The 25,237-nt window shown below is 49.4% G+C and overlaps 2 protein-coding genes across 2 annotated transcripts in view; one reads left to right on the top strand and one right to left on the bottom strand.

Moving 5' to 3' along the window:
• The window catches only part of RUFY3 (RUN and FYVE domain containing 3), a 60,049-nt gene extending 55,245 nt beyond the window's left edge, over nt 1-4,804 (bottom strand). Inside the window, 1 exon segment of the mRNA XM_014938330.1 lies at nt 4,324-4,804. Within this exon segment, the coding sequence (XP_014793816.1) occupies nt 4,324-4,642 (319 nt within the window). The 5' untranslated portion in view covers nt 4,643-4,804.
• A 13,005-nt stretch (nt 4,805-17,809) lies between these two features.
• Nucleotides 17,810-24,158, top strand: JCHAIN (joining chain of multimeric IgA and IgM). Its single transcript, XM_014938329.1, has 4 exons — nt 17,810-17,970; nt 21,285-21,420; nt 22,531-22,611; nt 23,104-24,158. Exons 1-4 carry the CDS (start codon nt 17,907-17,909, stop codon nt 23,303-23,305), a joined length of 483 nt encoding a protein of 160 aa, XP_014793815.1. The 5' UTR covers nt 17,810-17,906; the 3' UTR covers nt 23,306-24,158.
• The last annotated feature ends 1,079 nt before the right edge of the window (nt 24,159-25,237 follow it).

Raw genomic sequence — 25,237 nt, 5'->3', positions numbered from 1 at the left:
AAAGGAAAAAAAAAAAAACCAACCCAAAAACCTAAACCAGGCCAGAGGTGATGAAAAAAAATTGATTTACAGATAGAGAAACAGAGTCCAAGACACCACGCAAGTAGAGGGTGATTTCTGTTCCCTTCAGACACTGCTGTCACTGTGTCCGTCACCCAGTCACCGAGGGGCTTGGACACACCATACTGCACAGGCAGCTACTGCCTCCAGGACCAAAAAGAACAAGGCAACTTTAATATAGATTTTTAGAAGGCTTTTTTTTCACCAAGCTCACCTGAAGCACCGCTGCAGAGTCAGGCTAACACCAGGGATGAAGTGAGATTTTACACTAACTCCTTGTGAACAAACCCACCGATCTCAACGCCTTGGTTTTGCCACATCTGCACAGAAACCTTCTAACAGGGAAGTCTGAACACAAAAAGCACGTTGGCTAAGAATAAATATGTTTCTTAAAGGCTTCTTTTCTATCAGAGATCGGTACCTTACACACACATCACAGGATTAAAGTGGGTGAAGATTTCCTGGTTAGGGAAAAAAAATACGTAAGAGTAAAGGTTTTGACAGGAATCTATCAGTTTAAACAACTCATCGGGGAGGGAGTTTTGGCCTGCAGACAAGAAGTTTGCAGTCTGAGACAGCCCTTCTCACGGCTCAAAACAAAAGTTAGGTCATTGCATCTGCTCTTGGCATTACAGAAATTGCCTACAGCTCTGCTGAGTAATGGCTTAAATAAAAGTACATTAGCTTAGAGATGGAACACCAGGAAAAAAAAAAAAGAAGATAATCAGCTAATGTGTGAGCTCACCTGGGACATAAGCAGGAGGAGACAAAGCAAAGGCAAACCAGCTTGGTCACCCACACCTTTGGCCCAAGCCCAGAAGATGAAGCCGCTGCCTATTTTCCAGACAGATGGTTGGAGAAGGGAAGATGTCTCCAACCTGCACCCACACACTTAGTGTTTGTTTCTTTTTAAAGCACGTGCAACTCCTTCTTGCTACTCCAGCTTACCCAAGTGCACCAGGAGAACAGAATCACAGAATGCTGTGGGGTTGGCAGGGACCTCTAGAGATCATCTCCTCCAACCCCCTGCCACAGCAGGGGCACCCACAGCAGGTCCCACAGGAACGTGTCCAGGAGGGTTTGGAATGTCTCCAGAGAAGGAGACTCCACCACCTCTCTGGGCAGCCTCTGCCAGGGCTCTGCCACCCTCACACCAAACAAGTTCCTCCTCATGTTGACATGGAACTTCCTATGTCCAAGTTTGTGCCCGTTCCCTCTCATCCTGTCACAGGGCACCACTGAGAAAAGCCTGGCCCCATCCTCCTGACACCCACCCTGGAAGGATTTATAGGTGTTGATCAGATCCCCCCTCAGCCTTCTCTTCTCCAGACTCAAAAGACCCAAGTCCCTCAGCCTTTCCTCAGCAGAGAGATGGTCCAGGTGGGTTTGGAATGTCTCCAGAGAAGGAGACTCCACCACCTCTCTGGGCAGCCTCTGCCAGGGCTCTGCCACCCTCACACCAAACAAGTTCCTCCTCATGTTCAGATGGAACTTCCCCTGTTCCAGTTTGTGCCCGTTCCCTCTTGTCCTGTCCCTGGGCACCACTGAGAAAAGCCTGGCCCCATCCTCCTGACACCCACCCTTGAAGGATTTATAGGTGTTGATCAGATCCCCCCTCAGTCTTCTCTTCTCCAGACTAAACAGACCCAAGTCCCTCAGCCTTTCCTCAGCAGAGAGATGCTCCAGGCCCCTCATCATCTCTGTAGCCTCTGCTGTCCCCTCTCCAGCAGTTCCCTGTTCTTCTGGAACTGGGGAGCCCAGAACTGAACCTGGTGCTCCAGATGGACTCACTTCGGGTGCTGTGGCAGAGCAAGGAGAAGCAGATCAGGAGCAGTGGATGCTAAGCTGCTACAGGTTATGGCAACCGGTATTCGTGATACTGGAGAAGAGCCTGTGAGACCCAGGAGTCTCAACAACCACCAGAGTCTTTATAACCCCAACTAACGCCGCCGCAATCCAATGCTGAGCAGAGCAACGGCCGCTTTTTCACACAGGAGAAAAGGAAAAAAAAAAAATCACACAAGAGAAAAAGAAAAAAAAAAAAAAAACAACCCAAAACCCCAAACCAGGCCAGAGGTGATAAAAAAAAAAACTGATTTACAGATAGAGAAACAGAGTCCAAGACACCACACAAGTAGAGGATAATTTCTGTTCCCTTCAGACACTGCTGTCACTGTGTCTGTCACCCAGTCACCGAGGGGCTTGGACACACCATACTGCACAGGCAGCTACTGCCTCCAGGACCAAAAAGAACAAGGCAACTTTAATATAGATTTCTAGAAGGCTTTTTTTCACCAAGCTCACCTGAAGCACCGCTGCAGAGTCAGGCTAACACCAGGGATGAAGTGAGATTTTACACTAACTCCTTGTGAACAAACCCACCGATCTCAACGCCTCGGTTTTGCCACATCTGCACAGAAACCTTCTAACAGGGAAGTCTGAACACAAAAAGCACGTTGGCTAAGAATAAATATGTTTCTTAAAGGCTTCTTTTCTATCAGAGATCGGTACCTTACACACACATCACAGGATTAAAGTGGGTGAAGATTTCCTGGTTAGGGAAAAAAAATACGTAAGAGTAAAGGTTTTGACAGGAATCTATCAGTTTAAACAACTCATCGGGGAGGGAGTTTTGGCCTGCAGACAAGAAGTTTGCAGTCTGAGACAGCCCTTCTCACGGCTCAAAACAAAAGTTAGGTCATTGCATCTGCTCTTGGCATTACAGAAATTGCCTACAGCTCTGCTGAGTAATGGCTTAAATAAAAGTACATTAGCTTAGAGATGGAACACCAGGAAAAAAAAAAAAGAAGATAATCAGCTAATGTGTGAGCTCACCTGGGACATAAGCAGGAGGAGACAAAGCAAAGGCAAACCAGCTTGGTCACCCACACCTTTGGCCCAAGCCCAGAAGATGAAGCCGCTGCCTATTTTCCAGACAGATGGTTGGAGAAGGGAAGATGTCTCCAACCTGCACCCACACACTTAGTGTTTGTTTCTTTTTAAAGCACGTGCAACTCCTTCTTGCTACTCCAGCTTACCCAAGTGCACCAGGAGAACAGAATCACAGAATGCTGTGGGGTTGGCAGGGACCTCTAGAGATCATCTCCTCCAACCCCCTGCCACAGCAGGGGCACCCACAGCAGGTCCCACAGGAACGTGTCCAGGAGGGTTTGGAATGTCTCCAGAGAAGGAGACTCCACCACCTCTCTGGGCAGCCTCTGCCAGGGCTCTGCCACCCTCACACCAAACAAGTTCCTCCTCATGTTGACATGGAACTTCCTATGTCCAAGTTTGTGCCCGTTCCCTCTCATCCTGTCACAGGGCACCACTGAGAAAAGCCTGGCCCCATCCTCCTGACACCCACCCTGGAAGGATTTATAGGTGTTGATCAGATCCCCCCTCAGCCTTCTCTTCTCCAGACTCAAAAGACCCAAGTCCCTCAGCCTTTCCTCAGCAGAGAGATGCTCCAGGCCCCTCATCATCTTTGTATCCCTATGACCCAAAGGTTGCCCACACCTTTGACCTGAGCCCAGAAGATGAAGCCACTGCCTATTTTCCAGACGGATGGATGGAAAAGCAAAGATCTCTCCTACCTGCACCCACACACTTAGGTTTTGCTTGTTTTTAAAGCACGTGCAACTCACTCTCTACTCCAGCTTACCCAAGTGCACCAGGAGAACATTACAAAGAACCTCAGGGAGCAGAAAGCTATTTTCCACCCAAACACACCCCCCACACACAGCCACCGCCTTCAGCCTGCCCAAGGGGCCAGCACACCATTCCCATCACCTTGGGTTCCCTCAGGAAGCTTCACCCTGAGCCGAGGGCGGCTTCCACAGGGAGCACCACACTTATCCCAAAAAAGAGGAGGAAACCTCCCCATAACGCTGTTCTTTTTGCGGGATGGCAGGGTCAGCACCCCTGTCACCCGCTGTCCCTTCCCTCACACACGGGGAGCCCCTTCCCTCAGGGGAGCCCCTTCCCTCAGGGGAGCCGCCATGACACACACACCCCCACACCCCCTTCCTGCCGGCTCGGGGGGCGAGTTTTGAGGGGAGAACACCCCGTTTCCAGGAAAACAACCCCATTCCCAGAAGAACAACCCCGTTTTCAGGGGAACAACCCCGGCCCACACCGCTCGCTCCCTCCCTCCCTCCCTCCCTCCCTCAGGCGGGGGCAGCCCGGCCCTCAGCCCCGCCACGACACCCCGGGAGGCCCCGAACCGCCGCCGCCGCCCCGGGGAGGATCCCCTCAGGTCCTCACGGCCGCCGGTACCGCCGCTTCCCTCCGGCCCCGGGTAGCTCAGCACCAGCACGGGCAGGGTGGCCCCGCCGCGGGCTGCCGGGGGTCTCCACACGCCGGGCGGCGCGGCGGCGGCGCCTCCATGGCCGGGGTAGAGGAGGAAGAAAGGAGCCGAGACAGGCGCCTCGTCCTCCTCCTCCTCTTCTTCTCCTCCTACCGCCGCCGCCGCCTCCCCGGGCTCGGCCCGCCGCTCCATAGCGGGGGATAGCTCCGCACCGGCCCCGTCCCGGGAACTTTCCGCCAGCGGCGAGAGGAGAGGAGCCCGCTCCGCCTCCGCCATCGCCGCCCCGGGCCCCGCCCCGCCCGGGAAGCAGGGCCGCGGCCCGGCCTCCGCCCCCGCTGCGGCGGCGTGAGGGGGGACACACACACACGAGGAGGACGGGGACACGGCGGTGGCTCCTTATCCCGGGGAAACCCCCACCGGTTTCCCTCCGGACCCCCCCATCCCGGCACAGCCACCTACCTGCGGCGGAGAGCGGCGGTGCCGTTACGGAGGCGACGGCGCTGGCCCGGCCCGGCCCCGGGGGAGTCGCTTCTCCCCCCCACCCCCGGCCCGGGCCACCCCCGCCAAGGAAGATCACAGAAATCCGACAAAAAAGGGGTCACCCCACTCCTGTGGCTGCAGGGGCTCCAGGGAATACGGAGGGGATCTTCCCCCCCACCGTTTTCTAAAGGTTTTTGGTGGGTTTGGGGTTCCCACCCCTCCCCAGCCTCACACCCTTAAGTTTTAACCCTTAACCTTTGCTTTTTTCATCCCTGTCCAAAAAAATAACCAACCCACAAGCTAAAGACAAGCCACCTCCGAGCACCAACTCTGCCGTTCCAAATAAAGCTGCCCTCCCCAGCCTGTATTTCAGAGTCTTTTCCTACCCAAAACCAGGAGGAAGGAGGCAGAAGGTCCCCCCACCCACCCTGCGTGTGGAGTCACCCCCCCGGGACCAGAGCCCACCTGGGGAAAACACAGATTTTAACCCTAAAAGGAGGAAGGCAGGCTCCAACCTGCTTTAAGGTCCCCGTGAAGGGAAGGCGGGACGCCATCTCCTGCCTCCCCCCTCACCTTCCTGAGGGAGAGATCTCATGAACAGCAGCATTTTCCATCCCTCTGACCAGGGGTGACAACACAAGGTCCAACTATATTCCCCATTCAACGATAAGGAACTACCAGAGCAGTAACAGAACTTTCAGAGAGGCCATGCCAACAGGAATACCACTAACGAGGTGATCGTAGAATCACAGAATGGTTTGGGTTGGAAGGGACCTTAAAGATCATCGAGTTCCAACCTCCTGCCCTGGGCAGGGACACCTCCCACCAGCCCAGGTTGCTCCAAGCCCCCTCCAACCCGGCCATAAACACTTCCAGGGATGGGGCAGGATCTTTCTGAAGGCAGTAATAAAGGCTTCTCATTAAGGCAGGGCAATTAACATGGTAGCGTTGACAACGGGAGGGGGGGGAGGAGGGCGAAAGGACATCAATCTGCCAGTTTTTAAAAGAATATCCTGCACTCCGCACGCTTAGGGTGAGCTGAAGCGTGTCGCTGCTTTCTCTCTTTCTACATCTCACATAAAAACCGGCAAAAAGCGAGGCTGGAAAATCAGCTGGTTTCAGGAGGCTGCTTTTGTTGCTGCTTGCTTTCTGTCTCAATCTCACATAAAAATTGCAAAAGCCAGGCTGGAAAGGCAACGGGTTTCTGGAGGCTGCTTTTTGCAGGGCTGCCCCGAAGCCGGGCAAGGTGTTGCAACTCATTTAACAGACGCTTTTAACCCATCTAAGGAATCTCACAGCTGAAGCCTTTGAATTTCTATTTGTGCTAGCGAGAGCAAAACAGCGTCCCAACCGCCGCTGGCAGAATATTGAGGAACTAGGAGAGCCCTGACAACATTTCAGGCGGCAGCAGATGTATCTCCACGTGGGCAACATCATGGTGTCAGCCCTCCTTCACCACAGCCATCCCGGGGTCGCTCCCACCTAAAACCGAACGGGGAAAGAGCTATTTATGGCTCCCTCCAATCTCGGAACTAACCAGCTGAAGGTAATTGCCGTGTTTAATCTTCATTAGAGGGGTTGGCGCGGCGCTGTGCCATCTGCTGGCTGCATCAAGGGGAGTGTGACCACCAGGTCCAGGGAGGTCATCCTGCCCCTCTGCTCTGCCCTGGGGAGGCCACTTCTGGAGCACTGGGACCAGTTCTGGGCTCCCCAGTTCCAGAAGGACAGGGAACTGCTGGAGAGGGGACAGCAGAGGCTACAAAGATGACCAAGGGACTGGAGCATCTCTCTGCTGAGGAAAGGCTGAGGGACTTGAGTCTGTTTAGTCTGGAGAAGAGAAGGCTGAGGGGGGATCTGATCAACACCTATAAATCTTTCAAGGGTGGGTGTCAGGAGGATGGGGCCAGGCTTTTCTCAGTGGTGCCCAGGGACAGGACAAGAGGGAACGGGCACAAACTTGTTCCATCTAAAGCTCCATCTCAAGATGAGGAGGAACGTGTTTGCTGTGAGGGTGTTGGAGCCCTGGCAGAGGCTGCCCAGAGAGGTGGTGGAGTCTCCTTCTCTGGAGACATTCCAAACCCTCCTGGTCACGTTCCTGTGGGACCTGCTGTGGGTGACCCTGCTGTGGCAGGGGGTTGGAGGAGATGATCTCCAGAGATGGTCCCTTCCAACCCCACATCATTCTGTGATTCACTCAGTGTGATTCTGCCTTCCCTCCTGCCTTCATCCCATCTTTTCATGGGGAAACAGCCCGCTCATCTATTTTATTTCCCTTATTTACTGCTCAGGTGGAAGTCACCAGGATTTGGCTTTGCCCAAAGCTTTTCAAGGGGACCACAAAGGATCTTTCCTGTTCGTCTACAGAGCTACAAAAAAGACAGGCATTTCGGCCCAAAGTGCGAAAGGCGGGTGAGCGGACGCTGGAGGAATGAGATCATTTGGCATCTCTGCTGGGTATTTTCCACATCCCACGTGATGTCTCTTATACAACCCCATCCCTTCCCAGAAAAAGCACTTAAGCTGCTTTTTTTCTTTCCCCAGCACCATTACCTTTCCCTGACCTCTTGGCAAAGCCGCAGGAGTGTAGCTTGGCATTATCAGTGGTGGCCTCCTCCATGATCCCAATTTCATGGATGGGACCAATTCCCAATGTTTTGTAGCTTCTGTGGAGGAATATTTAATATTATTATTAATATTAAATTATTAATAGCATTTATTATTATCATCATCATCATTATGCAGTATCTAACTGCTGTTTGGCCTGTCAGCAGCAGGGGGCAAACAAATGCAGGGCCAATAAAATAAGTAGAAATGGTAATTTCACTATTTTGTGCTGTACTTCTACCAACCAGAGCAGAACCCCCTCTGAAAGCGCCATGAACAGCTCCACATCCCACGGATCCAGGACATTTAAGGACCACAAAAAGCCTCCTTGCTTCTGTTCCCATCTGTCCAGCATAGGTTTGTTAAAAGGGGGAGGTAGGAAAACAATAATCAGCTTTGAAGATTAACATAGACAACAATTAACAGCATGTTCCTGGCAGAAACAGGGTGTAAAGGTTTAAATCCCAACCCATGGAAGCACATCTCACTTGTGGAAAAAGGAGTGGAGTGCCTTGTTTGAATCACAGCATTCAGCCTGTCACAGCTTCAACAACCCTGGGCTTCCCCCAAGACTACCACGCCAAAAAACACCCAAAAGAACCAAAAAATAGCCCAAACCAATCACCTAGATGCAACTAGGGATGCCCTAACATGAAATAGCATTTACTGACAAGGTAATTATTCCCCTGCAGTGATGTCCCATGGGAAACACAGAGGTACCTTTCAGATGTTACCAGTACCTAAATCAAGGCGTGGGCTCCCCAAAACCTGTCCCTGACACAGGTCTTACCCGAGACACTGTTTGTTAAACTTTTAATAACAATTAATCAGCATTTCCTCCTTTACAGCCTGAATGGGAACTGGCCACTTCCAGCGAGAACTTCAGCATCGGGTTAACTGTGCATCCCACGGATCCAGGACATTTAAGGACCACAAAAAGCCTCCTTGCTTCTGTTCCCATCTGTCCAGCATAGGTTTGTTAAAAGGGGGAGGTAGGAAAACAATAATCAGCTTTGAAGATTAACACAGACACAATTAACAGCATGTTCCTGGCAGAAACAGGGTGTAAAGGTTTAAATCCCAGCCCATGGAAGCACATCTCACTTGTGGAAAAGGAGCAGAGTGCCTTGTTTGGATCACAGCATTCAGCCTGTCACAGCTTCAACAACTCTGGGCTTCCCCCAAGACTACCACGCCAAAAAACACCCAAAAGAACCAAAAAATAGCCCAAACCAACCACCTAGATGCAACTAGGTATGCCCTAACATGAAATAGCATTTACTGACAAGGTAATTATTCCCCTGCAGTGATGTCCCATGGGAAACACAGAGGTACTTTTCAGATGTTACCAGTACCTAAATCAAGGCGTGGGCTCCCCAAAACCTGTCCCAGACACAGGTCTTACCCGAGACACTGTTTGTTAAACTTTTAATAATAATTAATCAGCATTTCCTCCTTTACAGCCTGAACGGGAACTGGCCACTTCCAGCGAGAACTTCAGTGTGGGGTTAACTGTGTTTCACAGAATCACAGAGATGTGGGGTTGGAAGGGAGCTCTGGAGATCATCTCCTCCAACCCCCTGCCACAGCAGGGTCACCCACAGCAGGTCCCACAGGAACGTGTCCAGGTGGGTTTGGAATGTCTCCAGAGAAGGAGACTCCACCACCTCTCTGGGCAGCCTCTGCCAGGGCTCCAACACCCTCACAGCAAACACGTTCCTCCTCATCTTGAGATGGAGCTTTAGATGGAACAAGTTTGTGCCCGTTCCCTCTTGTCCTGTCCCTGGGCACCACTGAGAAAAGCCTGGCCCCATCCTCCTGACACCCACCCTGGAAGGATTTATAGGTGTTGATCAGATCCCCCCTCAGCCTTCTCTTCTCCAGACTAAACAGACCCAAGTCCCTCAGCCTTTCCTCAGCAGAGAGATGCTCCAGTCCCTTGGTCATCTTTGTAGCCCTTTGCTGTCCCCTCTCCAGCAGTTCCCTGTCCTTCTTGAGCTGGGGAGCCCAGGTTTCCCCACCAGAAGGCACAGAAATAATCAAAATAATTTGAAATTTTACCTTCAAACTGAAGACAACTTGTCTCTTACCTGTTAATCCTGTATCAATGCTATGTTACACCTGTAACAGCAGACAAGTTAACACATTTCTCATGGATGAAGCCAGTGTATTTATCACAGATATTTTAAATAACTCTGAAATCCAGCAAAGTCCTTCCTTCACTTCTCACTGAACTCAGGAGAGGAAACAGCACCTCAGGCCTCATGGGATTTAAATACGATCTTTCTGCTGAATTACAAAATTAAAAAGGTTTAAGCAAGCCTAAAAGCAGTTAGTTTTTAAATGCATGAACACAAGGGGTTAGGCAGAACAAGAATTAGAGAAAATACCATAATCACATAATCACAGCATTCAGCCTGTCACAGCTTCAACAACTCTGGGCTTCCCCCAAGACTACCACGCCAAAAAACACCCAAAAGAACCAAAAAATAGCCCAAACCAATCACCTAGATGCAACTAGGGATGCCCTAACATGAAATAGCATTTACTGACAAGGTAATTATTCCCCTGCAGTGATGTCCCATGGGAAACACAGAGGTACTTTTCAGATGTTACCAGTACCTAAATCAAGGCGTGGGCTCCCCAAAACCTGTCCCAGACACAGGTCTTACCCGAGACACTGTTTGTTAAACTTTTAATAATAATTAATCAGCATTTCCTCCTTTACAGCCTGAACGGGAACTGGCCACTTCCAGCGAGAACTTCAGTGTGGGGTTAACTGTGTTTCACAGAATCACAGAGATGTGGGGTTGGAAGGGAGCTCTGGAGATCATCTCCTCCAACCCCCTGCCACAGCAGGGTCACCCACAGCAGGTCCCACAGGAATGTGGCCAGGAGGGTTTGGAATGTCTCCAGAGAAGGAGACTCCACCACCTCTCTGGGCAGCCTCTGCCAGGGCTCTGCCACCCTCACAGCAAACAAGTTCCTCCTCATGTTCAGATGGAACTTCCTATGTCCAAGTTTGTGCCCGTTCCCTCTTGTCCTGTCCCTGGGCACCACTGAGAAAAGCCTGGCCCCATCCTCCTGACACCCACCCTGGAAGGATTTATAGGTGTTGATCAGATCCCCCCTCAGCCTTCTCTTCTCCAGACTAAACAGACCCAAGTCCCTCAGCCTTTCCTCAGCAGAGAGATGCTCCAGGCCCCTCAGCATCTTTGTAGCCCTTTGCTGTCCCCTCTCCAGCAGTTCCCTGTCCTTCTGGAACTAGGGAGCCCAGGTATCCCAACCAGAAGGCATGGAAATAATCAAAATAATTTGAAATTTTACCTTCAAACTGAAGACAACCTTGTCTCTTACCTGTTAATCCTGTATCAATGCTACATTACACCTGTAACAGCAGACAAGTTAACACATTTCTCATGGATGAAGCCAGTGTATTTATCACAGATATTTTAAATAACTCTGAAATCCAGCAAAGTCCTTCCTTCACTTCTCACTGAAATCAGGAGGGGAAACAGCACCTCAGGCCTCATGGGATTTAAATACGATCTTTCTGCTGAATTACAAAATTACAAAGGTTTAAGCGAGCCTAAAAGCAGTTAGTTCTTAAATGCATGAACACAAGGGGTTAAGCAGAACAAGAATTAGAGAAAACACCATAATCACGTGTATCTCATTCTGCAGCTCCGGGCGAGGAAAAGGCCCTGTGCAACTCTTACAGGTGGCACCTCCTGAAAAGCATCACCTGAAAAAAACAAAAAACAACCAAATACCACCCCCAGCCCCACTTTTCTTAAGGATAAAAACCACAGTATCTTTTATAAAAAAATTTATTGGACTCCGTAGTGCTACGGGCAGCTCTCGGAAAGAGAGATAAATAAGTCTCATTGCAGTTTCCTGCTCTTCTTGACCCCGGCGCGGATGCCCGAGTGCTCCCCGGAGTATCTCTCCAGCTCCCGCCGCACTTCCCGCACCTGGCCCTTGCGGCGGATCTTGGCTCGTCGGAACTTCTCCCGGTGCTTGACCCTGGGGTTGCGATCGATCTTCTTCCTTCTGGGCGTGAGGCCTTTGTTCTTGATCATCTGGTAGGTCACACCTCTCTTCTTACCGGGGTCCTCGCCTTCCAACGCTTCTTCTTCTTCTTCTTCAAGCCCCTCGTGGTCTTCATTTCTCTTCCTCTTGAGTTTCAATTTCTCCTCCATCACCTTATAATATTTCAAGGCAGCTTCTTCATCCAGGTCCGACTCATCCGAGGGTTCCTCAGCCGCCCCCCGGCCGTTGGCGAGCGCAGGAGCCCGTTTGGCCTTCTTCTTCTTAACCTCCAGCGGGAGGAAGACGGCGAACTTCTTCTCTTTCCTCAACTTGTCCTCCTTCTTGTCATAGTAGCTTTTCAAGAGGACGCGGACCTGCGGGGAGAGCTTCTGATCACCGAAACTCCCCGTGGGTCAGTTCCCCACCGCCAGAGCCCGCTTTCAGGGAGGAAAAAGAAGCGTTTGAGAAACCCCCTGGGCACATCTGAGGGGTATATATTCATTCCTGACCCTTCTCTCCCACAGAGGGCTACGGAGATGATGAGGAGCATCTCTCTGCTGAGCAAAAGCTGAGGGACTTGGGTCTGTTTAGTCTGGAGAAGAGAAGGCTGAGGGGGGATCTGATCAAGGCCTGTAAATCCTTCAAGGGTGGGTGTCAGGAGGATGGGGCCAGGCTTTTCTCAGTGGTGCCCAGGGACGGGACAAGAGGGAACGGGCACAAACTGGAACAGGGGAAGTTCCGTGTCAACATGAGGAGGAACTTGTTTGGTGTGAGTGTGGCAGAGCCCTGGCAGAGGCTGCCCAGAGAGGTGGTGGAGTCTCCTTCTCTGGAGACATTCCAAACCCGGCTGGACACGTTCCTGTGGGACCTGCTGTGGGTGACCCTGCTGTGGCAGGGGGTTGGAGGAGATGATCTCCAGAGGTCCCTTCCAACCCCATAGCATTCTGTGAAATCACATCTTCGCAGGGACACGGGCAGCTCCAGCAAATCCCTGGGGGATCAGCCTTCAGGCCACTGCTGCTTCCCCTTCCCCTGCTCTGGGGGTCCCAGCTCAGGAACCCAGAAACCCAGATAAATTCAGCAGCCCCAGGTCCTGGTGGGAGGAGCCGTGCCTAGAACAAGCACAGGTGTTCCTTTCTTACCACAGAAACAGGTGCAGTTTTATTTATAAATTCTCCTGTCCACCCTCTTCTGGAAAAAAACCACGTCAAGCAAATATTAAGGTTAACTGAAACGGAGGGGGGTGAACAACTTTGCTGCCTTTTTGGTGGTTCGTTTGGATTCTGGGCTCACTTCTGAACCTTTTTTTTTTTTTTCTGACATGCTCAGCTTCTCCATGTAGTCACCTCTTGGGTCAAAGTTTTCCATGGAATCATGGAATGGTCTTGGTTGGAAGGGACCTTTCAGATCATTGAGTCCAACCATCAACCCAACACTGACAAACCCATCACTAACCCATGTCCCTCAGCACCACGTCTGCCCGGCTTTTAAATCCCTCCAGGGATGGGGACTCCACCACTGCCCTGGGCAGCCTGGTCCAAGGCTTGACAACCCCTTAGGTGTAGAAATTTTTCCTAATATCCATCCTAAACCTCCCCTGGGGCAACTTGAGGCCATTTCCTCTTGTCCCATCGCCTGTTCCTTGGGAGAAGAGACCGACCCCCCCTGGCTACACCCTCCTTTCAGGGAGTTGGAGAGAGGGAAAAGGTCTCCCCTCAGCCTCCTTTTCTCCAGGCTGAACACCCCCAGCTCCCTCAGCCTCTCTTCACAAGACTTGTGCTCCAGACCCCTCACCTGCTCCAGCCCCTCACTGTCTTTTTTGTGGTGAGGGGCCCAAAACTGGACCCAGCCCTCGAGGTGGGGCCTGACCAGTGCCCAGTACAGGGGGGCAATCACTGCCCCAGTCCTGCTGGTCACACTCTTCCTGACACAGGCCATGCTGGTGGCCTTCCTGGCCACCTGAGCATTCTGCTGGCTTGCATTCAGCTCTCTGTCGACCAACACCCCGAGGTTCTTTTCCAGCCACTCTTTCCCCAGCCTGGAGCATCCATGGGGGTGGTGGGACCCCAGCGCAGGACCCAGTTGAACACCTTTAGCATTAATCATGTGCCAGCATCTATGTGGCCCCAGGAACTGCATGAAAACTCTGCCAAAACTAGGGCTTACCAGCAGCTGCAACCTCTGACTCTTTCACCATTTTTTCACCATATCTGTTCTTTCACCAAAGATGTCTTTCGCTTCAGACGATGACGCTTTTTCCCAATCCATCCGTGCCAGTTGTCAGGTACAGACCTGTATGAGAGAGAAAGAAACAAGAATAACTTGGTTTTGGAGGACAATGACAAGCATTCACTTGTTAGCCACACCTCGGTAGCAACTCTCACTTTATAGTAATTGCCCACTGAAATACAGCTGTCAGAGAATCGTAGAATTGTCCAGGTTGGAAGGGACCTTTCAGATCATCAAGTCCAACCATCAACTCTGATAAAACCCATCACTAACCCATGTCCCTCAGCACTATGTCAACCCGGCTTTTAAATCCCTCCAGGGATGGTGCCTCAACCCCTTCCCTGGGCAGCCCATTCCAAGGCTTCATAACCCTTTCTGTGCCAAAATTTTTCCTAATCTCCAATCTGAACCTCTCCTGGTGCAACTTGAGGCCGTTTCCTCTTGTCCCATGGCCTGTTCCTTGGGAGAAGAGACCAACCCCAACCTCTCTACACCCACTTCCATCTCTGCTGATCAGGCTTTGTAATTTTTCTGCTTAATCCTACTGTTTTTTTGGGCAAAGTCCATCCAGAGAACTCTGCGGCCAATTTTTGCGTGGTTAAAATTCTGGATGATTTTTGCAAGCATGACTTAACAGAAACCCAGGTGTTCAGTGTGTCCCTGACCCTGAGGGTTTCCATCCAACTGCCCTCACAATGTAGCGCCCTCTTTTTTTTCTTTTAATTTTTTAAGTCCATCAAAATTCAGAGCCTTAAACCAGACCAACTTCCACTTAGACTCTCAGTGATTTAAAAGGAATGGACACGTTGTCTCTGCATCCAAGGGTAATTTCTAAGAGCGGGAAAGAAATGGCATCTACAGACATTTGAAGCTCCTCCAGGACTTGCTGAAAACGTCATTCACTTCTGCTGAAGCTGGAGATGGCCTCCAACGTGAGTGAGTTCATCCAATTATTAGGAATTTCTCAAGCCAAACCACACCATTTTGCAGTAAACAACTTATTTTGTCTCATTTCACCCAGGCACCTACCCAGCTTCTTGCCTGGAAAATCCTGGTTCAGCACTTCCAGGGCCAACTGGAGGCAGAGGACAAGTGCCAGGAGACTGAGACTACAAGGCTTGGTCCCACTTCTTTTCAAAATCTAAATTATTCCTCTGCCAGCCTCTGCCTCGTGATAAGCTTCCCCAGATAATTTTCTGGTACAGAAGGACATTAAGGACAGGGAACTGCTGGAGAGGGGACAGCAGAGGGCTACAAAGATGATGAGGGGACTAGAACATCTCTGCTGAGCAAAGGCTGAGGGACTTGGGTCTTTTGAGTCTGGAGAAGAGAAGACTGAGGGGGGATCTGATCAACACCTATAAATCCTTCAAGGGTGGGTGTCAGGAGGATGGGGCCAGGCTTTTCTCAGTGGTGCCCAGGGACAGGACAAGAGGGAATGAGCACAAACATGAACATAAGAAGTTCCATGTCAACATGAGGAGGAACTTGTTTGGTGTGAGGGTGGCAGAGCCCTGGCAGAGGCTGCCCAGAGAGGTGGTGGAGTCTCCTTCTCTGGAGACATTCCAAACCCTCCTGGACCCGTTCCTGTGGGACCTGCTGTGGGTGACCCTGCTGTGGCAGGGGGTTGGAGGAGATGATCTCCAGAGGTCCCTTCCAACCCCACATCATTCAGTGATTGAATCTGTGGTAATTCAACAGTAAAAAAGGGGATAGTCCGTAAAAGCAACAGCCCATAAAACAAATCTTCCCCTGAAGAGCTTGCCATTCTAGATGGAAATCCTCAGAGACACGCAGGTGGCTGAATGGGGCTGAAAATAGCTTTTGAGGCACCAGGTCCCGACCGAAGGGACCGTAGGCAGATGTGTCGATTTAGCAACCGAAAGTCAGACGTGCTGAGCACCAGCAGGCAGGGAAAACCACCGAAATCAACAGAATCGCACAGAATATGCTTCTGCTCGGTCTCTCCCTTCAGTTTTGAAGACACTCACGGGTGCCTTTGCTTGGATTTCACCAGCGCCGTGTTTTTTTCACAGCAGTTTGGCAGAAGAGACCAGAACCAGCCTCTTTGGCTCGTGCTTTATTCTGCTGCCTACACCCCTCCCTTCTAAAAAAACTCCTATTTTGTTACAAAAAATTGTGCTTTAGACAGACACCCCTACTGCCCCATGGTCAGACAGGTTTATTTTTAACCTTGTGCAAACGATGGGGTGCAGGGAACACCTCGCTGCTGTTTCAGAAGAGAGCTCCACAAAAAGACCCCTGTAGGCAATACCTTCTGGGGAGGGGGGGAAGGAACCAAACCCAAATTTTGCCCCCACTAAAGATGGAGGTTTGTACAAACAAGGTTAGTGAAGGAGAACTGTGGCATCAGCTGACACCCTGCTGGGAGCTGGGCTTGCACCCTTCATCCCTTCGAGGAGAAACCTTGCGTGTGAGCGCTGCTGATGCAACACAACAGCTCCTTGCATCATCCAGCTGGGGTGTGAGGGGTTCGCAGTAGGAGAAAAAGCTCAGAACACTGATTTTTGGGGTCTTCGCACAGCTCTGGGGTTAAGGACCCAGCCAGCAAGGTCTGGGAAGACAGCCTGTAAAGGTGGCAGGGAGTTCTGTCAGGAACTGGGATGCCTGGTGGCTTTAGCCTCGTGAGAGCCTGGCAAGAGCCACCAGCCCTGAGGAACCAAGGGTCGCACATGGGCCATGTGAAAAGGCTGTAGCTGGTCACAGGGCTGCTCCTCCCCTGCCCGAGCAAAAGCTGGAGAACACTGGGACATTTACCACGTGCTGCTCGTGTTAACTGAGAGAAGGCAGCAGAAATTCAGGCTACACTGATACAGTATCCCTGGGCCAAGAACGGGCCTCCCCTTTTGTCTTGATGTAGGTGTTTGGAGGCCCTTGCGAAAAAAAGTGCTATTAAGGCTGGGCTTCCCTTAAAAAGTGGCCTTTTCTGTGCAAGACACATACATATTTAAAAAGTGGCCTTTTCTGTGCAAGACACATAGATATTTCAATCCCTCAAGGGGCGCCAGGAAAGCTGGGGAAGGACTCTGGATGAGGGAGGGGAGCCCTAGGAGGAGGGGGAAGGGTTTGACCCTGCAAGAGGGGAGATGGAGCTGAGATGTGGGGAAGAACTTGTTTGGTGTGAGGGTGGTGAGAGCCTGGCCCAGGTTGGGCAGAGAAGCTGTGGCTGCCCCATCCCTGGAGGGGTTCAAGGGCAGGTTGGAGGGGGCTTGGAGCAACCTGGTGTGATGGGAGGTGTCCCTGCCCAGGGCAGGGGGTGGCACTGGGGGGGCTTTAAGGTCCCTTCCAACCCAAACCATTCCATGAGTCTATGTGCTACAGAGACAGCTCTGGTCATTGCAGGTTACACTGCAATGTTTGTTTTTCAGCATTACACAAGTGATCCCAAATCTGGGACAAACCCACCACCTCCCCCCCGGGTCCTCTCCAGTACTTCCCTCCTTCAGGAAAAGTCTCCTTGCCCAGACAAGTTCTCCTGGGACCTGACTCAGCCTTTCATGGACCACAAATCCCACAGAGCCCTTTTTCCTAAGGAAAGAAATCCCTCCACGGAGCGGGCAGAGCAAAAATTCAAAAAAGCAAATTCAGCTTTGCTTTTGCTGTTGCTTTATGCTTCTTTTACCCCTCCCCTCTCTCACCTCCTCTGCTTTGACTGCCAGCTCTTTGGGGGCAGGTCGAGCCCTTTGATACAGGTTTGCAGAGAACCTGGTGCAAATGGGAATCTGACTGCGAAGCCTGAGGTGTTTTTATGATGCGAGTTGAATGATCTTTAAGTCTGATTTCTCAAAACTAGGAGCCAGAGCTGGGACTGTGGGCTCCCTGGATACTTTCATCCCTTACACTCCTTGTCTCCAGGTGGGAGAGGGCCACTGTCCCTGATCCCAAGCTGTCCCTTAAGGGTCAGGATGGTTTTGCACTCCCTTTATTGCTTGTTGGTGATGAACAGAGTAAAAACGCACAGTAAGAGTGCAACCCCCTCCTGCCCCCCCTTCACCTCTGAAAGCCAGAGGTCTCTGTGCACCAAACCTGCCTGGTTTCAGTCCCTGGCCACATTTTCCACCCTGTCGGTGCCGGGCTGTTTATTTTAGGAAACAAAGAGCTGTATCATTTGCACACACCCTTATAGGCAGGCACCAGCTCTCCGCTGGCGTTCTTCAAAAGAAGGGAAGGCAAGATGAGGAGCTCTTTGTTGCTGTGCGTGGCCTTGGCCGTCTCCTTGGGCTTCATCCTGGTGGCAGGTAGGTGAGAAATGAAGAGCGAGGAAAACGGCTTCAGATACCAGTGACGGGGGTTGCGTTAATTGGCCATTAATTATTTTAACAGCCAAAAAAAAAAAAAAAGAAGGAACCTCAAAGCTTGCTCAAGCTGTCACACTTCAGTGGTGCTCGGACACCTCAGTGTCTTTCTGCACCACAGAGCCCTGTGGTTTTAATTGCTGCCTGGAGGCAAATTTAAACTGCAAATTTAAGACTTTAGCCATTTTTGATCAGTTTTCTGAAGCAACAAGCCACAAACAGGCACGCTTGCTTTTCTGCTGTGCTCGGAAGCTCGCAAGGCTCTTACCTGCTAGATTTCAAGGCTTCTAAACATCTTCCTGGTAACCTACGGCCAACTTATTTCTGATTAAACTGGAGTTTATCGTGTAACTCCGCTGAATTTCTTGGAGACTCTTGATGTAGACTGAGGCAGGTCCTTGGAAAAGTCCTGCTTCCTCTGAAAAACAACCAGCTGTATAATCCCTGAGCTGAAAAGGCAGAAAACGTTGAGAAATACTGTGTCAGTTCAACACAGAGCCCACTCCAGTTTTCCCCAATCATGCATAGCTTAATATATATATATATATGCACATAAGCAGCTTAGAGGGGAAGTAAAATTTGAGTTACATGCACCTACAAGAGTGTTGTTTTTACTAATTAGATTGAAATGAATGCATTTTGGGGCTAATTGAGCCTCTTCCTGCTTTATTAAAGTAGCCCCTTGCACCTGCAGCAGAGTTTGAACAGCTATTTTTGGAAGGTGTTTGCTGCAGCTGGGGTTCGTTGGGCTTCACAGTGGTTCACGGGACAACCCCACAGTGGAAGATGAGAAATTTTGTCAAAATAATCTGAGTGTTGAGGAGGGAGGGAACACCATTTTCAGCAAATCACGCGCCAGAAAATCCAAGCTGCAGACTTTTAGAAGGGGGTTAGAGAATTTTGTATTTAACTACCTTCTCCCCAAAGGGACTTGACTGGGTGATACGTGGAAATATCGCTGATAAAACTTTTTTTTTGCAGCTTTCTAATTTTACTTTAAAAAAAATAATAATTTAGTACCTGGAAATTTTATGGTTAATGAAGCCAAGAGTATTACACAAGGAATTAAATCAGGACAATATTTTTGGAGTACAGTCAGAAAACCCCCTGCAGATTCATAAAAGAGTATGTAATTTTATAAGATGAATTAAAGCCTCCTCCCAAAGGTTCTGGGACAAATCCCGAAGCAAATAGGATCTGACTTGAATATTGGCTTTGGATTAAGGGCTTAGAAAGAATTGCACTCAATGTTACATAGAAGACAGTGACAGACATTGGAGGAAACTGTATGTGAAAGACAAGAAGCCAGAGAATTTCTATAAGAAAAAAGAAAGACCAAGATTTAAGGAGGCAGAGACTGAAGAGGCAGAAAAAAGGGCAAGATCTATGGACCTGTGGTCGCTTCCTCCACTGCCCCAAGCAAGGGAGCAAAGTAATTTCCTTCCTGATCAAGAAACTTCACAGTGAACCTGGTCCAGAAGGTATTCTGCTGGCAGTTGTCACAGAAACAGCGTTTGAAACCAGCAGGTGAATTGTAGGGCACCATTTTACATAGTTTGGTGCCTTTTTTTTCCCAGTTATGGGGCCTGTAAGGATCTCAGCAACTCTCCAGTGGAGTGGAAGTAGATGAGACCAGCATACTGTAGGGGCAGAAAGGGTGTTCCAAGAAGCCTTAGGTAGAAAGTCTGGAATGCTATTTTAAGTACATTGTATGGAATAGATATTTAAGGGCTCTGGCAATCAATACTGTCTTTCTTTGGTCTTGCAGACAGCTTTATGTGACAATTAAGCAGCTAAAAATCAACAAATTTGCAGCACAACTCAGAGTCGATGTGCTGCTCCTGGATCCCTGGGTTTGGTACCTCTAAGCAGGCTGAAGGTGCTGTGGGAAGAGTGATGCTGCAAAGCAGGGGCTGTGAACTTGATTTTAGCAGCATTTAGAAACCCAGAGGGATGTAAAAACAACTAGTTAAGAAAGGTGTGACTGTGCGTGCGTATAAAAGCTTGTTACAGGTGAAGAGATTAGAGGCTCTGGGTTGGGGAAAACCAACTAGCAAAGAACAATTTTCAAATTTCAGATCTATCAAGCTATTTCAAATCCATCTACTTGCACAGTGAGTAGGCGGTGCATGCCACCGGGAACATTCAAAAAGCCTCTGGGGGACAGATGGGCTGTTTTACTCTGTTTTGACCCAGTTTCATACTGAGTAACATGCTAAAAGTACAGGAGATGTAGCCACTCCAGTTCTTCTCTATTTGAGTGAGGTCCTCAGCTGCCAAACTCAACTTCAGAATGGACAGAAGACCAAAGAATCAGGACTGGAGTTTTCCCTGCAAGCTTCAGTTACTATAAGGGCCACTTACCTTCTGCTGCCAGGTCACCGGGCTGCCTTCTTGCTGGGTCCTGTAGAGCTTTTTTGGCTTCTGATCCCTCAGGGACCTGAAGGACCACACACCACACAAGGAAAACTGTCACATCTGCCACACTGGCCAGGTCAGAGACATCCAGTTAGAGGCCAGATCCAAACTAGGGTTTGGGCTGCTACAGTAGTGTAGCTCCAGGCTTGCGAGGGGAATTTCTTCCCATTTCAGGAGAAATTTCATCTCATCACTTGGCTTTCTGTTAGAGCAGGTTTTGAGGTTTTTCCTTGTTGACTGTGGGACTGTGTGTCCTGTGCTTGCAGGTTATCCCCGGAACTCTGACAACGATGAGTACGTGCTGGTCAACAACAAGTGTCAGTGCGTGACGGTGACCTCAAGGTTCGTCCCCTCCAAGGACAATCCCAATGAAGAACAGTTCTTCTCTATTTGAGTGAGGTCCTCAGCTGCCAAACTCAACTTCAGAATGGACAGAAGACCAAAGAATCAGGACTGGAGTTTTCCCTGCAAGCTTCAGTTACTATAAGGGCCACTTACCTTCTGCTGCCAGGTCACCGGGCTGCCTTCTTGCTGGGTCCTGTAGAGCTTTTTTGGCTTCTGATCCCTCAGGGACCTGAAGGACCACACACCACACAAGGAAAACTGTCACATCTGCCACACTGGCCAGGTCAGAGACATCCATTTAGAGGCCAGATCCAAACTAGGGTTTGGGCTGCTAGAGTAGTGTAGCTCCAGGCTTGCGAGGGGAATTTCTGCCCATTTCAGGAGAGATTTCATTTTTGTCCCTCCCTTGGCGTTCTCCTCACTTGGCTTTCTGTTAGAGCAGGTGTTGAGGTTTTTCCTTGTTGACTGTGGGACTGTGTGTCCTGTGCTTGCAGGTTATCCCCGGAACTCTGACAACGATGAGTACGTGCTGGTCAACAACAAGTGTCAGTGCGTGACGGTGACCTCAAGGTTCGTCCCCTCCAAGGACAATCCCAATGAAGAAGTCCTGGAGAGAAACATACGCATCCTGTAAGTGGCAGACGAGTATTAGATGGGGAAAAGGAGGTGAAGTGTTATAGGAGTTCCTTTTTCTTTACATTATTTCCCACTTCCTGGCATTGATGAAGAAAACTGTTTTTTCCCCGTGGGCTGCTCTGTGTGCTCTCCTGGAATATTTCCCTTTTGCTTCATGCTTTTCTAGCTCACGTGAAGTTTTCTGGTGTCTGTCCCTTCAGATACTTAAAGCATCTCCATGTTTTTAAGTGGTCCAGTGGTAACTTTACAAAATAGGCTGGGGAAGTCAAGTGTAACATTGATCTAATCTGTAACCAAACTGGGTCCATGACACCAGACTCATCTACCAACTTAAAGCATCTCCATGTTTTTAAGTGGTCCTTTACAAAATAGGCTGGGAAAGTTGAGCATAACATTTCTACTGTTGATCTAATCTGAAACCAAACTGGGTCCATGACACCGGACTCATCTACCAATCTGTTAGCAAGCCAAGACTGCTATCTTATAGGCTGGGGAAACTAATTAATGCCTAAACTATCAGAAAGGGTTAATCCTATGAGGCAGATCTCAGTTCAAGAGTAGGATTGTGTCCTCTTTGTTCATACAAATCTTACAGAACTGTGTGTGTCTCTCTTGGAAAAACGGACTCAGGGCTGCAGGAGCTCTGGCAGAGCTCACACCAGGAGAAACACTAATTAAACATCTCTGTCTACATCTTGCAAGTGTCTCAGGCACCTGCCAGCTCAGAGTTTTAAAAAAGACAAAGATTACCAGCACTGTCACCTTGGAAGTGGCACTTTCAGTCCTTTTGGGGAGGGTTGTTACCTTCGGGGGCACAGAAGGGCCAAGATCTGTGTTCCTGGGCTCTGCTGTTAAGTTTTAAAAAAGACAAAGATTACCAGCACTGTCACCTTGGAAGTGGCACTTTCAGTCCTTTTGGGGAGGGTTGTTACCTTCGGGGGCACAGAAGGGCCAAGATCTGCTGTTCCTGGGCTCTGCTACGGAGAAGGGTCAGAATGGAAATAACCTGGAGAATAATATAAGAGCTGAGAAATGTTCACAGCAGAGTAGTCTCCTGTTTAATAAGCAGTTTTCATGAGAGTGCTTCTCTTCCCTCCTTTGCAGAGTCCCCCTGAAGGCTCGGGAGAACATCTCTGACCCCCTGTCCCCACTCAGAACCACTTTTGTCTACCGCATGACTGAACTGTAAGTAATTTTATTGACTAAGTTCATTTCCTAAGCCCTGACCTCCCCTGCAGGATTGCCCACAGCAGCTCAAAACCATGCTTGAAAGCCAGTAGAGAAGGTGAGGCAGGGTCATGGAGGAAACTCTTCCCAGAGCGTAGCTCTCATATTCTGTTGCAAGCCGAGAAATTATCTCTGTGATTAATTCACATAAAAAGGTCTCACATTTAGTGGGAATGTTTCATTCTGACTCCTGTTCACGGAGACATCTAGATGTCTCTCAAATGTCTAAAATATCAGCAAATTACACATTGCCTGTTTAACCCTCTCTTTTGGGGACCAGTTTTGCCAGTAGCAGTTTGACAACACTAAAAGAGCCTGGCTGGGAGTTCCTGTGTAAAACCCAGAAGGGCCAGAGTACTCTCCTAGCTACATCTGGGGATCAGCAAGGAAGATTTGGGGTTTACCAGGGGAATCTTTCCACTTACTTACTCTATTCTCCATCTCTTCTAGGTGCAGAAAATGCGATCCCGTGGAAGTGGAGCTGGGTGGTGAGGTGTACCAGGCCCAGCAGAGCAACTTCTGCGACGAGCCTGAGACCTGCTACACCTACGACAGGGACAAGTGCTACACCACGACCTTCCCCTTCCTCTACCACGGCGAGATAAAGAAAGTCCCAGCAGTTCTGACACCAGCTTCCTGCTATGCTGATTAGCTCCAGCCACGGCCCTACTAATGCCTCGGTGTGGCCAGTGTTCCTATCAAAAATACATCTATAGCACCCTAGTACCTAGACGACAGTGCCCAAAATACCAGCTCCCAGAGTAATGCCAACTTGCATCCCTATTTTTTTCAACAGCAGACCAGTGCCATCTCCCAAGAGAAGCTACTGGTTGTCATAGACTCTGTTCTCATAGCCCCAGCATCCATCTGCAATGCCATTATTATCTGTCTCAGACATTATCACTGCGTAGAGCAGATCCTCAGTAGGTGTAAATCAGTAATTCCCTTGAAGACAAGGGAACTGCAGTGATTTACAGCCCTGGGGAACCTGTCTTTTTGTCCATCTTCCATCAGCCTTCATCTGAGCATCTGGACATCAGCAGGAATGTCCATGTACTTCCCCGCCTTGAGCAATCTGTCCCTCTGCACAACCTTTATACAAACCCCTTCAATTACATTAGCAGAATTTGTGCCCTTACTCAAAGGCTGTTTTAGACTCACGTTTGAGAGAAAAGATGAAGGATGAGAACCAGAAATTCAGACTTCAAAGTTATTTTACACTTGGGCATTCTAGCCCCTTCCAGCACTAAGGCAATCGCAAGCTTCTAGTTTTCAGGTACATTTGGAGAAAGATGAAAAGATGCCGCTACCCTGAAGTGTTCTGCAAAGCTGCCAGGGCCTCAGCTGTGCCGGGAATAGCAATCTCTTCTAGGACACCTTAGGTATTCCACTTTCCATGCTTATGTGCTGATATCGCTGCCTTCTTCCAACTCTGCTCCCAGTTCTATTGATGAAAAAAAAAAAAAAAAGCAACCCAGGTTGGCTCAAATTTATTAATTTTTTTTCTGCATTAAGCTTCAAGTAATTCTATGAAGGTGACTCCATTGCTAGAGCAGGACCCTAGTGAGGGATTCAGTCCTTCTTTCACACCAGTAGCCTTTTTTTTCCTCTGTACCAGAAACCCTTGCCAAATCAAGGAGGTGATTCTGTACCTCAGCTCACATCTCAGTCCATCACACCGGGGATTGCCCATGGAGACATCTTATATACGAGCACACGAGGTGCCCAGCGTTACACCTGGGGTGGCTGCTGTTTCTCACTGTTGTCAGAAGGTGATTGTAAAACCTTTAGCTGTTCTGAAAAGTCCTTATCTGGCTTCACATGTAATTGGAATAATAAAACAACAAAAAACCCCAGTAAAACCTTTAGCTGTTCTGAAAAGTCCTTTTATCTGGCTTCACACATAATTGGAATAATAAAACAGCAAAAAAACCCAAAACCCTTATTCCCATAATTGTAGCCTTGTTAGCAAAACATTAAATAAAGGTTTTTCTGCAGCAGTCTGTGTGTTATGTTCCAGTTCAATAAGAACTTGTCAGAAAAAGCCAAGTCTATAATCATATTCTTTCCTCTTTCACTGTGAAGCAAGAAGCACTCCCTAAATAACTACTTACAGGCAAAGCCTCCTGAAATACTGGGATAGAAATATTATGAAGCACTCGCAGAAGCGGTGACAGATTGAGGCTGAACTGGTTGGTGATTTTAGGATCACTGAGCTGCTTCAGGGCCCTGTGAGTCAGTGCAGGATCGGAGTTTAAAAACCCAAACATCCCCTAAATGGCTCTTGGAATTGCGAGCCACAGATCAGATTTTTTACCTCACCACTGAAAAAAGTGCCTTTAAGACAGGCACGTGGGGGGCTGGCCATTAGTATGCAAGGTGGCTGTCCTAAAGAAAAATACAGTCTTGTGGGGGGTGAATTTTGAAGAGCAAAAGAGTAAAGAGGACTGAGACATAAATTATTCTGATGTTACATCAGAGTTATGGAAAATGAACTCAGAAAAATGTCTTTTTTTCCCCCTCCTTCACGCAAAAAGCCAATTCAAAGGAATGAAAATGCAAAGGGAGGGACATGACTCCTGCC

Source organism: Calidris pugnax, unplaced genomic scaffold (assembly GCF_001431845.1).
Source record: "Calidris pugnax isolate Ruff unplaced genomic scaffold, ASM143184v1 scaffold72, whole genome shotgun sequence".
Lineage (NCBI taxonomy): Eukaryota > Metazoa > Chordata > Aves > Charadriiformes > Scolopacidae > Calidris > Calidris pugnax.
The sequence above is the reverse complement of the archived record's forward strand: the minus strand, read 5'-3'. Positions and strand labels throughout refer to the sequence as shown.